This window comes from Hirundo rustica, chromosome W (assembly GCF_015227805.2).
Source record: "Hirundo rustica isolate bHirRus1 chromosome W, bHirRus1.pri.v3, whole genome shotgun sequence".
Classification (NCBI taxonomy): Eukaryota; Metazoa; Chordata; class Aves; order Passeriformes; family Hirundinidae; genus Hirundo; species Hirundo rustica.
In genome coordinates, this window is record NC_053487.1 from 512951 (window position 1) to 528584 (window position 15634).

The 15634-nt window shown below is 44.0% G+C and overlaps 1 protein-coding gene across 1 annotated transcript in view; it reads left to right on the forward strand.

The window, feature by feature from the left end:
• The first annotated feature begins 12603 nt into the window (after positions 1-12603).
• The window catches only part of LOC120764944 (ras GTPase-activating protein 1-like), a 133283-nt gene continuing 130252 nt past the window's right edge, over positions 12604-15634 (forward strand). Inside the window, exon 1 of the mRNA XM_040089119.2 lies at positions 12604-13102. Within this exon, the coding sequence (XP_039945053.1) occupies positions 12642-13102 (461 nt within the window). The 5' untranslated portion in view covers positions 12604-12641. The remainder of the gene's footprint in view (positions 13103-15634) is intronic.

Sequence of the window (15634 nt, forward strand, 5' to 3'; positions counted from 1 at the left end):
AAACAGAAAAACAGCAGGGTAAAAAGGTATTAGAATCCTGTAAAATGAGGACTTGAGCTTGATTCTGCTTTCATTGACACTGGCACAAATCCAGCATAATTCCACTGATACTAGTGGTGTAACCAGAAATCATTTTTGCCTTTAATAGGCATGATATGAAACTTTATTTCAGCAGATAAAAGGATGTTGACTGGAAAGCTGTGAAAGTGGGAGTATTAGTTTTAGTGGCCTCAGGAGAAATTCACTTAATACTTTTGGGTAATACAAAGTTTTTAAAACCTGTATATTTAGATGCCTTCTAAAAACTCTTGAGAGACATGCAAGTGTTAATGTGTTGGGGAAGATGAAAATTTAACAGGAAAGTTTTACAGATATGAATGCTTAGCTGAAGGTTCTCTAGAAATGAAAGCAAGTTTTGATATAGAAGAACAAAAGATGTCTAAAAGTAAAGATTGCTGCGCTAGTTGTTACTGGACAAAGGTTGAGATGAGTTGGAAGGAGATTTTTATGGTTAAGAGCAAAGGATAAGTTGACTACAAAAAACCCCACGTTTTTACCAAGTAAAGATAAATCTCAGGAAAAGCATAGGCAAATAAAAACATGTTTTTACTAAGTAAGAAGAATTTTCCACTGCAAGAAAACAGAAAAACAACTTTAAGCTTAAACTGTAACATACTAAGTCATGTGGTTGGATAGTAGTGACCATAATATATAATTATGATAGGTTATAGGTAATGGTAAAGGTATTGTGTATGATGCTGATTGGTTGTTATGTATTAAGACACTCAGCAAAGAAAAATATATAATGCATTGTAACCAGAACTAAAGTGGCTTCAGGCTTGCCTATAAGCTGTAGCTGGCAGCTTTAGGTATGGCTCTGTCACCCATGACCCATGACTGCTGTAACATCTTCTATAGAATAAACAGCATTTTGAAGAGCCACCTGTTGTCCTACATCTCTCATTCAGGCTCCCACATTAATGTGCTATTTTTTGTTAGCTCTTTTAATAATGTAAAAAATATATATATCTACATGTTATATTGCCTGGTAATGTGTCACACAATGTCTTGATCATGGAAGTACCTACATATGAGGCAAACCTAATGTATTCAAGTAAACCAAATGAAGTTACCAGAATTAATTAATGACAAAGATAAGCTTGGGTGTGAAAGCTGATGGGCTTGGGTAACAAGAAAAAAAACCCTCTAATTTCAGGAAAGTGCAGATTAAATAGATTTTTAGTTGCAATATAGCAGCCCATGGAGGGGCCCATGCCGGAGCAGGTGGATGTGCCCTGAAGGAAGCAGCAGCCCATGGAGAGTCCATGCTGGAGCAAGCTCCTGGCAGGAACTGCAGCTTGTGGAGAGGAGCCCACATAGGAGCATGTTCTGGCAGGAACTGTGGCCTTGAGGAGGACCCACTCTGGAGTAGTCTGTTTCTGACAGACTGCAGCCTGTGAGAAGGACCCTGTGGTGGTTTCAGGCAGATTTTGGGAGAAATCCTCCCACGGGGCCCCCCTCCCCTCCCCCAACCGGTTCGGGAAAAGACTTCCTCAGAGAGAAGTGGAAAAAACTTGTTTATTAAACAGGCAAAGCACTCCCAGCACAATACCCGATGACAAGAGCTTTGTGCCGCTTACGGAGGGATAACAAACTTAAAGAAAGTCTCCTCTTGAAGACAGTCACTGTGCTCCACCACTCCGTCTCCGCTGGCATTGGGAGAAAAGGAGATGTGCAGGGCTGGTCTTGGTGGGGTGGGTCCCCTGTGGAGGCCCCCGGTGCTTCCCCCAGGTCCTTAGTCCGGAGAGGTTGGAACAGTTCTGAGGAGAGGGCAAAAAAGAAAAAAAGGAAGGAAAAAAAGAAGGAAAAAAAAAAAAAGGAAAAAAAAGGCAAAAAGCTTCAGCTATTCTACAGCGTCTAACTACGCTAGCACTAAACTAACTAACTGCCGGCGAAAAAAAAAACAACAGAGCTTCTCTCGTCTTGCAGTGTTCCAACTCCCCCACTTCAAGGTCACTCCGAGGAGCAGAGTTTTCCTGGGGAAAAAAACAAACGGCGCTTCCCTCCCCTCTGCACCCAACAGACGATTGGGGGATACACAGTCACCCTAGGACAGGCCCACATTTGAGGAATTTGCAAAGGACTGTCTCCCATTGGAGGGATCCCATGGTGGAGCAGGGAAAGAGTGTGAGGAGGAAGGAGCAGCAGAAACAATGCATGATGAACTGATCACAACCTCCATTCCCCATCTCCCTCCACCCCTTGGAGGAGGGAGAGGAGTTGGGAATGAAGCTGAGCCTGGGATGAAGGGAGGGATGGGGGGGGGGGGGGGAAGATTTGTTCTTATTTCTTACTGTATTACTATCTGTTTAATGGACAATAAGTGTGATAAACGCCGATCACTTGTTTTAAAATTTTAAAAGTTTAATAGTAAATAAGATGGTTATAAAAATAGAATTAGAGTAAAAAAATGGAACAGTTTTAGAGTTAGGACAATACAAGACAATAAAAACAAAGTTACAGACGTCTGGGTGCCTCTCCCGAGCTACAAGCTCTGAAGAAGGACCCCTGTTAACAAAAAATTATGTCTTAAAAGCAATAGCCTGTTGAATATTCATACAATTTATACATAATGCATAAATTCCATTCTAACTAAGAATTGTCTCTGGTTAGTATCACTTTTTTCCTTTAATCTCTATGGCGTCCACTAGGCTGAGAAAAGCAGGAGGAGCTGGTCTCTTCTGATAAGAAAGTAGTAAATTCTTTCTTCTTTGAAAGATTTATATTTTCCTGTGGTTGGTACATAAAAACTACATTTTAACTACAAAACTACATTTACCATACTATCAAAATATTAATACCACATTAACAATTAGCACAACATAACACATATAGTAAATATCTTGCGTAGAGCCATATAATATGCACTTTTCACAATCCTCCCTCTTTCTTTTTATAATTAATTTGGCTCGAGCAATATTCATTGTTTTCTAGCTTTCATTATTCGCTCATTTTTTTCACAAATCAATCTCGCTTCTTTGAAGGGGTCTTCTATATTATTTTGTTTCTTTAACACCATAATCCTTTGTGGTGGTGTTGTTGTAGGCAACTTTTGGTCCATGTTCACTAATTGCATGCCTTGTACTACACTGGTGATGAGCCGAATGAAACAGGGAATCAAACAAGGAAGAAATATTAAACCAGCTGTAGCGCATAAAAGGAAGAAGCCTAACTTTTTCCACCATTCTGCTCCTAACACATTATCCCACCAGCTAGTATTTAGCATTGATTCCCACTTTTGAACTGGTACGTGGGCAATTTTTCTGATATCATTGACTATGTCCAGGACGGCATCTCCATTGTCATCTATTTTTAAACAACAATCTGATGTATTGAATTTTCCACAAACACCCCCTTCTTCAGCTAACAAATAGTCTAAAGCCAACCTATTCTGATACACAGCCGCTCTTGTTTGGGTTTGTTGCTTTGATATTAATTCCATTGCCTGACCAGTTTTGTTCGTTATTATCTCTACAGCAGCCTGAAGTCTTATAATACGATTTAGCATATAAATTGGGGTTCGATATCCCCAACTCCCATCTTGTGCCCAGGTGGCTGGCCCATATGTTTCTAGTATGCGTTCAGGGGGCCATTCTTCATCTCCCCATTTTTGGAATCCTCCAATCAATTCTCTTTTGTTTCTCTTTAGATCCTCATAAACTGGTATCCCTAATTGATCTCCATCAGGTCCTGGTAAAAGAAAAAATCCTGGCTGTATAATTCCTAGAGTACAGCTCCCTTTCCACTGGGAGGGGAGTTTTGGGTATGCTCTTTTTCCACATATCCAAAATAAGCCATCTGGAGCTTTCCAATAGTTAAATTTTTGTTGATCTATATTCTCCCAAAATTTGGAAACTTCTGGGATGCCATAGTAAGGATTTTTACTTGTATCATTACATTGAAAAAGGTTTGTTTTGTTGTCATACTTACAATTCACTTTCTTTGCTTTTTCTTGGGTCCAATACACGGTTGGTGCTTCTGGGACCCACCATACAGAAGTTCCATTACTAACCTTATATCTTTTACAGGGTGTTTTTCCTACTTCATAGAGGAAGCTTTTCCCAGTGCGCCAGAGACATTCTTCCCCTATCACTGTTGAGCTTAAAATCCACCCTTCTGGTCTGTTTTCTCCACTTGTACTTGCTTGGTTCCATTTTAGAAGCTCAATTGGGCCTAAGCTGCTGCCTTTCCATGGCCATTCTTCTGACATCAAAGCCCCTCCACAGACCCAACAATTGGTTATGTTAAGTTCCTTACTTATTCTTTCTCCTAATTCTACAAACTGATTTTTACCCATCCTTGAGATATCTATTTCTTTCTCTAATTGCTGTTCAAGTTTGGTATACAAATCATTGATGGAAATTGGCACAGGCTTAGGTGGTTTTACTGACTTAGCCTTTTTGCTTATCAACTGCTCTTTTACTAAATCTGGTGCTTTTTTCCCAGTAATGTAGGTAAAACAAATCCACCTCTCCTCTTTTGGGCACTGACTTCCCATCCTGCTACCACTTGTTCCTAAGTTCTCTGCAATCCAGTACTTTTTCCCTTTATGTATGCAATTGCCCAATTTGGATGGGTTGTAACAGTGGCTGTTGACATGAGTGTGAGAAATGAAAAAAGAACCTCGGTGTCTTTCCATGTACAGCTTTTGGTAACATCTGTAACATGGCCTTGTCGATATCCCAAAAGGGAGAAGACAAAAATTGAGTGACAGAAAAAGGAGTAACAGAGGTCCAGTATGGCTTATACTCCCACCTCCCATGCCTATGGGGTTGCAACCCACAGCAGGTGTATTTGATCTTCTTGGTGGCGAATACAGAGGCCAATCTGGTCTTGCCCTCTATTTCCTTGTCACTTCCTCTTAGCTAATTTCCAGACAAATCGTTTTTGACACTCTTTAACTGTCGTTTCCCACTGTTCTTCAGGTATCTCCCATTCAACAGGCACTAATAATTCCCATCCACAAAACAAAGTTATTATTTCAGTTTCTTGGAATTCTATTTGGATAGGAGATCGATTTGGTCCTTGACACTTCCTGCAACGAGAACGTCGCTTGTGTGAACTACAATACCAATTCTTCCCACAATTTAAACATTTACATTTAACCCAGCTAGCATGTCTGGTATTTGGGTGGATCAAACAAGGTATTTGGTCTGCCACTGATGGAAGTTGCAACTCCTCTTCCTCCTTGTATAAATCACAGGCTAAGGCGTGAATACAAGAGTTCTCTGTCCGAAACAGTCCTGATCCTCCTGTTTGGAGTGGAAGTATTCCTCCCCAAGGAGGGTATCTGAGGCGTCTCAAAACTTGTCTAGACGGAACTTGAAACCACTGATATAAGCTTGGCCTTATCTCCCAATTAGGTGTGATCCTGGGTATGTTTCTTGGACCATTTGGGTCGTCCCAGTTCATTACCACCCAGTCCTCGTTTAAGAGTCAGTTTTGTATCACCCGGTTCAGATGTAATCGTCCACTCCTTAGGTTTATCCACAGGTCCTTTGATTCTGCTGGCGTGGATCCACCCTCGTTCCTTGGTCCGGATCGCGGCCTCGGTCATCAGCAATACCTGAAAAGGATCTTCCCATTGAGGAGTTAAAGATTGTTCTTTCTAGGTTTTTACTAGCACCCATTCCCCTGGATGAACATTATGGATTTTAAAATCTAAAGGTGTGGTTTGAGGGATTATTCCTTTTAACCGTAAGTTTTCAAGAGTTTTTTGCAATGGTGTTAACGTATTTTTTTTTTAACGCTCATTTCCCCTACCTCATAGGTAGCATTTTCATGTTGGGTGGTTAAAAAGGGTAACCCAAACATCATTTCATAGGGTGACAATCCCAGGTCTGACCAGGGTTGTGTTCGGATCCTTAATAAGGCTAAAGGTAGGCATTGTACCCATGACATTTGGGTTTCAACCATTAATTTGGTCAAAGTTCTCTTTAAAGTCTGGTTTATCCTTTCTACACGACCAGAACTCCATGAGCTACCCCTTGTTCTACATTCACATACAGATGAAAGGGTTTTTTTCTAGTGAAGGTAAGCTTAAAGCTGGTATTGAGGCTAATTTTAACTTTAATTTTTCTAATTTATCAGCATCTTCCTTGGTCCATTTTATATTATCCCCCTCTGTCAATTTTTCATACAAAAATTTTACTGCCTGTGTGTACTCCTCATAATCTACAATATCCCAACAATCTAAGTAGTTTTCTGATTTCCCTCTTTGAAGAGGGAGGTGGAAGGGATGGAATTCCTGCAATTCTCTCTGGACTGAGCTTTCGACTACCCTTACCTATCAAGTGTTCAAGATATTTTACTTCTAGTTCTACAAATTGCAGTTTCTCTTTTGATACTCTTAATCTTTTTTTCTCCCAGAGAATTTAAAAGCTTTATTGTAGCTTCTCTAACTTCAACTTCATCTTCCCCAGATAGTAGAAGATCATCCACATATTGGATAATTTGTATTCTAGGAGGAGTGGAGAAGGCTTGCACTATTTTTTTTTTTTTTTTTTTTTTTCTAAAGCTTGCTCAAATAAGTTTGGAGATTCCGTGAACTCCTGCGGTAATTTCGTCTACCTGAGCAGTCGCTGTGGTTACTAAGGGAACGGAGCTCGGGGCTGCAAGGGGGGAAGGGAAGGGCATAGCGCCGAGGCTTGGTCCTCTAAGGGCGGAGCATAGGCGGGGTTTGCTGCCGGGACAGGAGGAGGGGGCAGTGTCGGGGGATGCCAGAGGGGAGCGTGGCCAGCTTGCATGGGGCTGGTGGCAGTTGAGTCAACGACTCCCGGCAGAGACAAAGGAGCGGCGGCAGCGCCCAGCGCAGCCGGCTTAGGCAGGGCAGCCGGGGATCGGGCAGTGGGGGAAGCGATTGGAGATAGGACGGCTGGGACCGACGGGACCCCCGGCACGGTTGGGGCTGCAGCCCTAGACCACGCGTCAGGAGGGGCCCCCGGCACGGCCCCCAAGGCGGCTGCAGACCAGGCGGCTGGGGCAGACAAATTCACCGGCGGGGCCGGGGCTGGGGTGTATGCGGGGACCGGCACAGATGCTGCGGGCTGCGAACCGGCGCTCGGGACGGGAACCGGGGCAGGCGGGGCTGCCGGAGGCTGCGAGCCCGCGCTGGGGGCGGGCGGGGCTGAAGCGGGACCTGGGACAGGGGCTCGGCCGCGGACGGATAGAGCGGGAAAGGAGGGGGCAAAACCTGCAAAGGATCCCACTCTATTTTCTTCTTTTCTTCTTGTTCCCTTCCCTTTTCTTTCCCCTTTTTTCTTTTCTTGTTTCGTCTCGGGCGTTTCTGATACATTAAAGATTTTTATTCTCCTAAAATCTCCTGTCTAACATGTGGCATATTCTCTTTCTTCAGGATTAAACGGTTCTTTTGAATTTACAAATATATTTAGAGCTTGACAGATCCAGTTCTCAAAAGAGCCATATCTTGGCCAATAAACGTGGTCAGATCTTATTTCCTTCTCTGCCCATTCTATCATGCAAAATTGTATCATCTTTACCTTTTCCTTTTTTCTTGTACAAGGGTTGTTATCCCAGTTAGCTAACATAATGCCAAGAGGGCTATCTTGAGGTATTTCTGTTGGTAATTTTTTACACTTTTTTTTTTTTTTGTATCCAATGTACTGTTTTTCTGCCCCATTTTTCAAGATTTTATCTATTCGTCCCTCACCTCTGTTTTTCACTTTCTCTTACAACCTAAAGACCACTTCTATCTATGCACACACACACAAATCCCTTCTATCGCACACAAATACAATACACCTCCCTCTAAGGAGATATACCAGCTAACATTACATGTGCTTTACTCTTACTTCATTCCTCCTTCACTTTTACACACTCTTTCACACTCTTAGGACATGAAGCCTGTCGTCAGAGAATCGTGGCTCTGTGTGTCCTCCCCCTATAGCTGGGCCTCTGAGGAGGGCTCAGAATCTGGTCGCCCCAGGTGCCGATCCACTTATGAGGCTAATTTGCGTGTCACTTACACTTTACTGCCCCCCCCACTCCACACGCCCGGAGAAAAAGGGCTGAATTGCAGGTCACGCACACGCTTTTCCACAGCCCCCCACCCGCCCGGGGAAACTGAGGCCTATGCGCAGGTCACACACACTTTGCCACAGCCCCCCACCCGCCCGGGGAAACTGAGGCCTATTCGCAGGTCACACACACTTTGCCACAGCCCCCCACCCGCCCGGGGAAACTGAGGCCTATTCGCAGGTCACACACACTTTGCCACAGCCCCCACCCGCCCGGGGAAACTGAGGCCTATTCGCAGGTCACACACACTTTGCCACAGCCCCCCACCTGCCCGGGGAAACTGAGGCCTATTCGCAGGTCACACACACTTTGCCACAGCCCCCCACCTGCCCGGGGAAACTGAGGCCTATTCGCAGGTCACACACACTTTGCCACAGCCCCCACCCGCCCGGGGAAACTGAGGCCTATTCGCAGGTCACACACACTTTGCCACAGCCCCCACCCGCCCGGGGAAACTGAGGCCTATGCGCAGGTCACACAACAAAACAACAACAAAACAACAACAAGGTACCTTTTACTTTTAAATCACCTATTACCATTTTAGGTGTTACTGGCCAGTCCCGGTGCTCTTGGATATCCCCTCAATCCAGCTGTGTTGTCCAACCCCAGATGCTCTTGGGCACTTTAGCCCTCAATCTAGCTGTGTTGTTCAACCCCAGATGCTCTTGGGCATAACCTCAATCCGGCAAAACCCTGGGTGCTCTTGGCACAATCCCTCAACTCAGCAGGTTTCAGTCCTGGATGCTCTTGGGCATTTACCCCTCAATCCAGCAGACTTTTTTGCTTCACCCTGGGTGCTCTTGGGATATTAATCCCTCAACCCAGCAGGTTTCAGTCCTGGATGCTCTTGGGCACTTACCCCTCAATCCAGCAGACTTTTTGCTTCACCCTGGGTGCTCTTGGGATATTAATCCCTCAACCCAGCAGGTTTCAGTCCTGGATGCTCTTGGGCACTTACCCCTCAATCCAGCAGACTTTTTGCTTCACCCTGGGTGCTCTTGGGATATTAATCCCTCAACCCAGCAGGTTTCAGTCCTGGATGCTCTTGGGCACTTACCCCTCAATCCAGCAGACTTTTTGCTTCACCCTGGGTGCTCTTGGGATATTAATCCCTCAACCCAGCAGGTTTCAGTCCTGGATGCTCTTGGGCACTTACCCCTCAATCCAGCAGACTTTTTGCTTCACCCTGGGTGCTCTTGGGATATTAATCCCTCAACCCAGCAGGTTTCAGTCCTGGATGCTCTTGGGCACTTACCCCTCAATCCAGCAGACTTTTTGCTTCACCCTGGGTGCTCTTGGGATATTAATCCCTCAACCCAGCAGGTTTCAGTCCTGGATGCTCTTGGGCACTTACCCCTCAATCTAGCAGACTTTTAGCTTCCTAGGGGTCCCACCCCTTTTCTAAAATTCAGTCCCAGTTTCCCTGGGGGGGTTCTCTCACTCTTCTTATCACTCGCTTCGTCTCTTTACTGGCCGTCTTTCTCGCGAAAGAACGGAAACGCAGCGTCAGAAACTCTGCACTCGCTTAGCAGGTCTGGGATAACCAGCTGCCTCTCATTCACACACATTCATCCCCCCCTTTAACCGCCCCTCCAAACCAATACTTACCTGTCCTTTGTCCTTGGGTCTTTGTCTTCGTGTACACTTTAGTCTTAGGGGCTAACTACCGCGGTTTTAGGGAATCTCTTCCCTTTCTTTGTTTTATTGTCTCCTCTTGTCCATTGATCGTAACCTGCATCTGCCGGTCACAGCAGGAGAACACAGAGCGAGGCTGCCAAACTGGGCAGGGCGCGCCGTCCTCACTCTGATTCCCCCAAGGCACCAGCAGTGAGGTGTTATAACCATCCTCTGCTACCATAATTGTGATAAATGCCGATCACTTGTTTTAAAATTTTAAAAGTTTAATAGTAAATAAGATGGTTATAAAAATAGAATTAGAGTAAAAAAATGGAACAGTTTTTTACTGTTAGGACAATACAAGAGTTAGGACAATACAAGACAATAAAAACAAAGTTACAGACGTCTGGGTGCCTCTCCCGAGCTACAAGCTCTGAAGAAGGACCCCTGTTAACAAAAAATTATGTCTTAAAAGCAATAGCCTGTTGAATATTCATACAATTTATACATAATGCATAAATTCCATTCTAACTAAGAATTGTCTCTGGTTAGTATCACTTTTTTCCTTTAATCTCTATGGCGTCCACTAGGCTGAGAAAAGCAGGAGGAGCTGGTCTCTTCTGATAAGAAAGTAGTAAATTCTTTCTTCTTTGAAAGATTTATATTTTCCTGTGGTTGGTACATAAAAACTACATTTTAACTACAAAACTACATTTACCATACTATCAAAATATTAATACCACATTAACAATTAGCACAACATAACACATATAGTAAATATCTTGCGTAGAGCCATATAATATGCACTTTTCACAATAAGTTAAAATAATTTCCCCACATCTAGTCTGTTTTGCCTGTGAAAGTGATGGCTGAGTGATCTCCCTGGCCTTATCTCAACCCACAAGCTTCTTGTAGTGTTTTCTCTCCGTCTTGTTGATAGATGGGGAGTGAATAGAGCATCTTGGTGGACATCTGGTAGTCAAGGTCAAACCACTACACTATACAAAATTCCATCTCATTGAGCAGTGCTGTCATTCTATGTGAAGACAGGCCTAGAAGTGGTCAATCAGCACTAGATCTTTTGAATCATTCTGGGGTTTTTGCATCCAGGCTTTTATGAGGTATTTTTAAAACACCGTACAAACACCGCAACTTCTACTGTGCTGAGAAAGTCTGGATCCAAGTACCAGAGCTAGAAAAACTACCCCATACTGCATTCTGTCAGAATACTCCCCAATTTTACCTAGAAACTAACCCACCGGTAAGGCCCAACTTGTGGCTTGAAGCATAGCACCGTCTGAATAAGCACGTGAGTACCCAGCGAGACCTTCATCACTGTGTATTTGGCGGCTGGACACGAAACCGATTTCTTCTCAATCCCCTGCTTCCTCCGCCCCTAATGGCTGGAGCCTGTGGCATCGTCCCTCGCCAGGATCTGCTCCTCTCTCCCTTGCACTTGCAGCATCCGCGCTAGGGTGCCTCACTAGAGCTGTTCTCCCTGTAGGCAGCAGCATAGCACTGATCAAATTCCTGCTTTTGTTTACTTGTTTGTTTGGTTTTGGTTTTGTTGCACTGGAATGACCTGCGAACAAGCCTGTTTTCCCTATAGACCTACGTGTGTATTTATTGCTTCACGCTTTGGTAGTGCAAGAGACTCGCATAGTTGTTCTCAACTTCGATGCCATAATTCGGGAGAAGAATTAACTTTGGCACGATCTGGGGTGATCTGCCTTTTCCCGTTTGGTTGTTGTGGCGTTATTTGGTGTGGGGTTTGGTTTTTTGTTTGTTTGTTTTCTCCGAGGCAGGAATGGTGGGACACTCCCTATTCTTTTCTCCCCTCCCTGTATCCCTTCCACTCCTCAAGAGGGAGCAGGGAACCCTCCATCTTCTTTATTAGCTACCTTACACTCCGCGCTCTGCTGCCTACTCCCTGTATGAGAATGAGATACTGAGACAGAGAAAATAAAGCAAGGGTGCCTGGCAAGAGCACACGATATTAACAGAGAACTCTTCTTTAAAAGCACCAGTCTGTCACATATTAGTTTCAAGTCCCCCAGCAGATCAATCTTCTCTCTGGCCCCAGTGGACCTCTAAATTCCTCCTTTAGGGCTCGGGTCACCGTTATGCCCACCTGGTACTGATTATCTACGCATTCTTTGGGCCCCAAAACGGAAACATGATATAGGAGATGGCCAAAGGAACAACAGAGCATGCGCAAGGAGACAAGTTGAAAAGTTCAACTCAGAGGATGACTATGTGCTTCATCCCCAAAGACCCCCGACGACCACCGAAGTGATCAATAAGGAGCAGTGCGCAGCCTCAAATAGGCGTGGAACTAATTTTAATACGAAGCGGGGACAGGCGGGGTTAGGAAATAAATATGTATTAGGCGTATCATGTAACCCTAGTTTGTAGAGATAAAAAGGGAGAAACAAAGCTCCCAGGTGTGCATGTCTTTGAGGAGTTATCCCCATGCACCTCAGCGCTGAATAAATTCATACCTACTCTCATAACCACTCTGTGAGTTATAGAGTCTTCTCTCCGCACATCAATACTAAACGCGCAAATGCAGCTCACTAATCTGCCCTTTTCTCTGTCGCTAGCTAACTAGCTTCCTCCCCCTTTTCTTCTTTGCCCAGCCCATGCAGTCGCGCGCCCTCGCTGGCTTTTGGGGGAGGGGTGGGGTGAGAGCGTAGTTGTATCTCCGCACGAGTTACTCCCCTCACGGCTGCAGGGGGTAAAGGTGTCTTATGGAATTACTCTAGGCACTCAGACGGTTATTGTCCAGAGCCTGTCTGCTGGAGAAATCTCCTAGTACTAGCTCCACTCCCTGCAGGCGGAGGCGCGGGGAGGAGGAAGTCGTCACCACCTCCCCGGAGTGCTGCGTTCGGTGGGGGAGGTGGAGGTAGGAGGGAGTTAGGCTCAACATGATGGCGGCTGAGGCCGGGGCTGAGGATGGCGGCTCGGTTACTGCTGCCGGGATGGTGGGAGCTGTTGGCGGAGCTGAGTCGGAGCATTACCCCACGTTATGCCGGGGCAAGGAGCTGGGATCGCAGGGCCCCTTTCTGGTGGGCTCTGGCGGGGACAGCCTGGGCACTGGCGGTCCGGCTTTGTGCTCGTCGTTGGGGTTCCTGGCATTAAGCTCCGTGCCTGCCTCGCTAGCGTCCAGAGACGCACTATTAGAAACTGGACAAAGGCCGGAGGTGTCCGGAGGGTTGCTGCTCCCACCTAAACCCAGCACTGTCGCCTTTCCCCCGCTGCCGCCGCCGCCACAGCCACCTTCCTTGGCGGGGGGCCTGGGGATTGTGGATGAAGGCGACTCGTTGGATGGGCCCGAGTATGAAGAGGAGGAGGTGGCCATCCCGCTCAACGCTCCCCCCACAAACCAGTGAGTAGCAGCGTTTCTGGACCCCGTGGGGTGTCCGCCACCCCTGGACGTTTACCCCGCGGGGAAGGGGGAAGAGGGGCGCCGCAGTGGGCAGCGCAGCGTCAGGCCTACACACTTTATCAAACTTCCGTGGAAGTGTCGTAGAAGTTTTTCATTAGGTTATGTTTGGAAAGAAGAAACAATTGAAAAAATAACTGTAAGTCTTCGTTAATATTTTTATTATACTTATCCTTCTATAAGCTTGATCGAGATTCCTACAATGCTAGTTATAGAAAGAATCTTGCGCTAGAGGCAGAGCAGTTCTCCGTTTATTTTTTGCGAAATAAAAAAAACCCAGATAATGTTATATAGAGTTCACATAACTAGCGAGTGCGCTAAACACAACCTTTGGATTTTACAATGAACTAAATCCAGGAAGTCTGCAGATTTACCTAAAAAGGTTGCAAGGCTTGTGTCCTGTTTTCGCTGGGATACAGTTAATTTTATTGCCAGTAGCTGGTATAATGCTGTATTTTGGATTTAGGATGAGAATAAGGTTGATAATACAGAGATGGTTTTAGTTGTTTCTAAGCAGTGTTTACACTAAGTCAAGGACTCTTCAGCTTTTCACATCACCCCACCAGCGAGTAGGTTGGTAGGGAACATGGCCAGGGCAGGTGACCCAAACTGGCCAAAGGGGTATTCCATACCGTATGGCATTATGCTCAGCATATCAGCTAAAGGGAAAGTTGTCTGGGGGCTGCTGCTCAGGAACTGGTCGGCAGGTGGTGAGCAATTGCATTGTGCATCACTTGTTTTGTATATTCTAGTTTATTAGTGGGGGTAGGTTTGAGCGAGTGGCTTTGTGGTGTTTAGTTACCCGCCAGGTTAAACCACGACAGCTTGTATTGGAACAGCCCTCAAGTAGGTATCTTATTCTCCCCAGAATGAAACCGTTTCAAAGGCTTAAATTGCTTATGTTGGCATACAGAAATATGTTATTTCTGAGGTTATAGTAAGTACAGAGAATAACATGGTTTCAAGGTACAGGATGGCAGATATGTTCAAGGTGCATAGGTCAAAATTAATCTGAAAACCCATCTGAATTTGGGTTTATTTTTACCATCTTTGATAACTCTGATGTTGGGGAGTTAATTTCTGTAATATTAAATGTTTGGTTTTTAAAAATAATCTCTAACCATGTCAGGCTTTCTACTAATCCTTTCCTCTTTTGATTTCTTGACTTTTTGTGAAAGGTAATAAAGAATACGACCTTGTTTTGTGAAGACAGTGTTTGAATAGTCTTAAAGTTTTATACTTCCATAAAGAGCTAGCAATATAATCAGGCAGTTTAAGATAAAGACTGAGGAGGGAACTAGAGACACGTAAAGGTGAAGTTACTTCTTCAGTATTGTGTATTATGTCAAAGAGAGACAGTATCCTGTTCTTCTCTCTGAAAGATTAGACTGCTTTTTCTGTTAGAACTGGTTGTTATGTATCTCAGAAAGTAAGGTTGTGCTTTTTTTCCAATATTTTTGAAAGGTTATTTTTGGTGAATGATCATGTATTTGATACTAAGTAATCATTACTCCTTTCACAATTATAAGTGGATTTTGCTATCAGAGTATTGTAACTCGCATGATAGCATGAAGGTTAACTTTCATAGAAGAGGATACAAAATTTCTGACAAAAAGCATGACTGTGAAGGCCCTGATTTTCTCTATTGGTCCATGAGGCTACTTAGCTTGTTAAGACAAAAGTGATATTGAAGTCTTTGCAGGACCAGCATAACTGTGTAGTTGAGTATTTGTTCTTGCAGGTCCTTCAATATAAAAACATTTAGACACCAAAATAGATTTTGAAAAATTGATTCAGAAACTTATACCTCCATCTACTTACCTGTTTTTCTTTGTAGCATAGTTTTTGTGACCTTTTTTTTAAAGTTGTTGGCTAATTAAAAGTAACCAAAATTTCTTTTCTTTCATACATCTATTTTAATACAAAGTCATTTTTTGCCATTGTCAGTTAAGTAATTTAAATTAGCTGCATGTTGATAGTAAGTTTTATTCTTTCAGTCCTGATGTTTTATTTTGGAAGCGTACTTTCTTTGTAGTCATACTATCTGTTTTTATAGAATTGAACAAAGATCTGTTTTTAATATTATAAGCAAACACCTAATACACTTCCTCTTTTCCAAGTACCTCAGGAAAATGGGAATAAATTTTAATGATTAATTTTGTAGCAGTGGGAGAAGCTTGTCAATATGTAATGAATTCTGCTAATTAAAATACTCAAAGCATGATTGATTGATATTTATCTTTGATCATTGTAATGGCCTAAGGAGGCACTGCCAAGCTATAGGTTCTGGATACAGTAAGAGATGCTAGACTCAACAGTTTTAGGGATAAACAAGCTATTGCTAAATAGAGATCAGTAGTACAATTATCTGTGTTTTTACAACACATTCAATAATTCATTAGTACAATTATCCAGGTCAAAACACCAGCAAATCAAATTATTTACCAGTACTGGGCTGAACTTAATATCCATGAG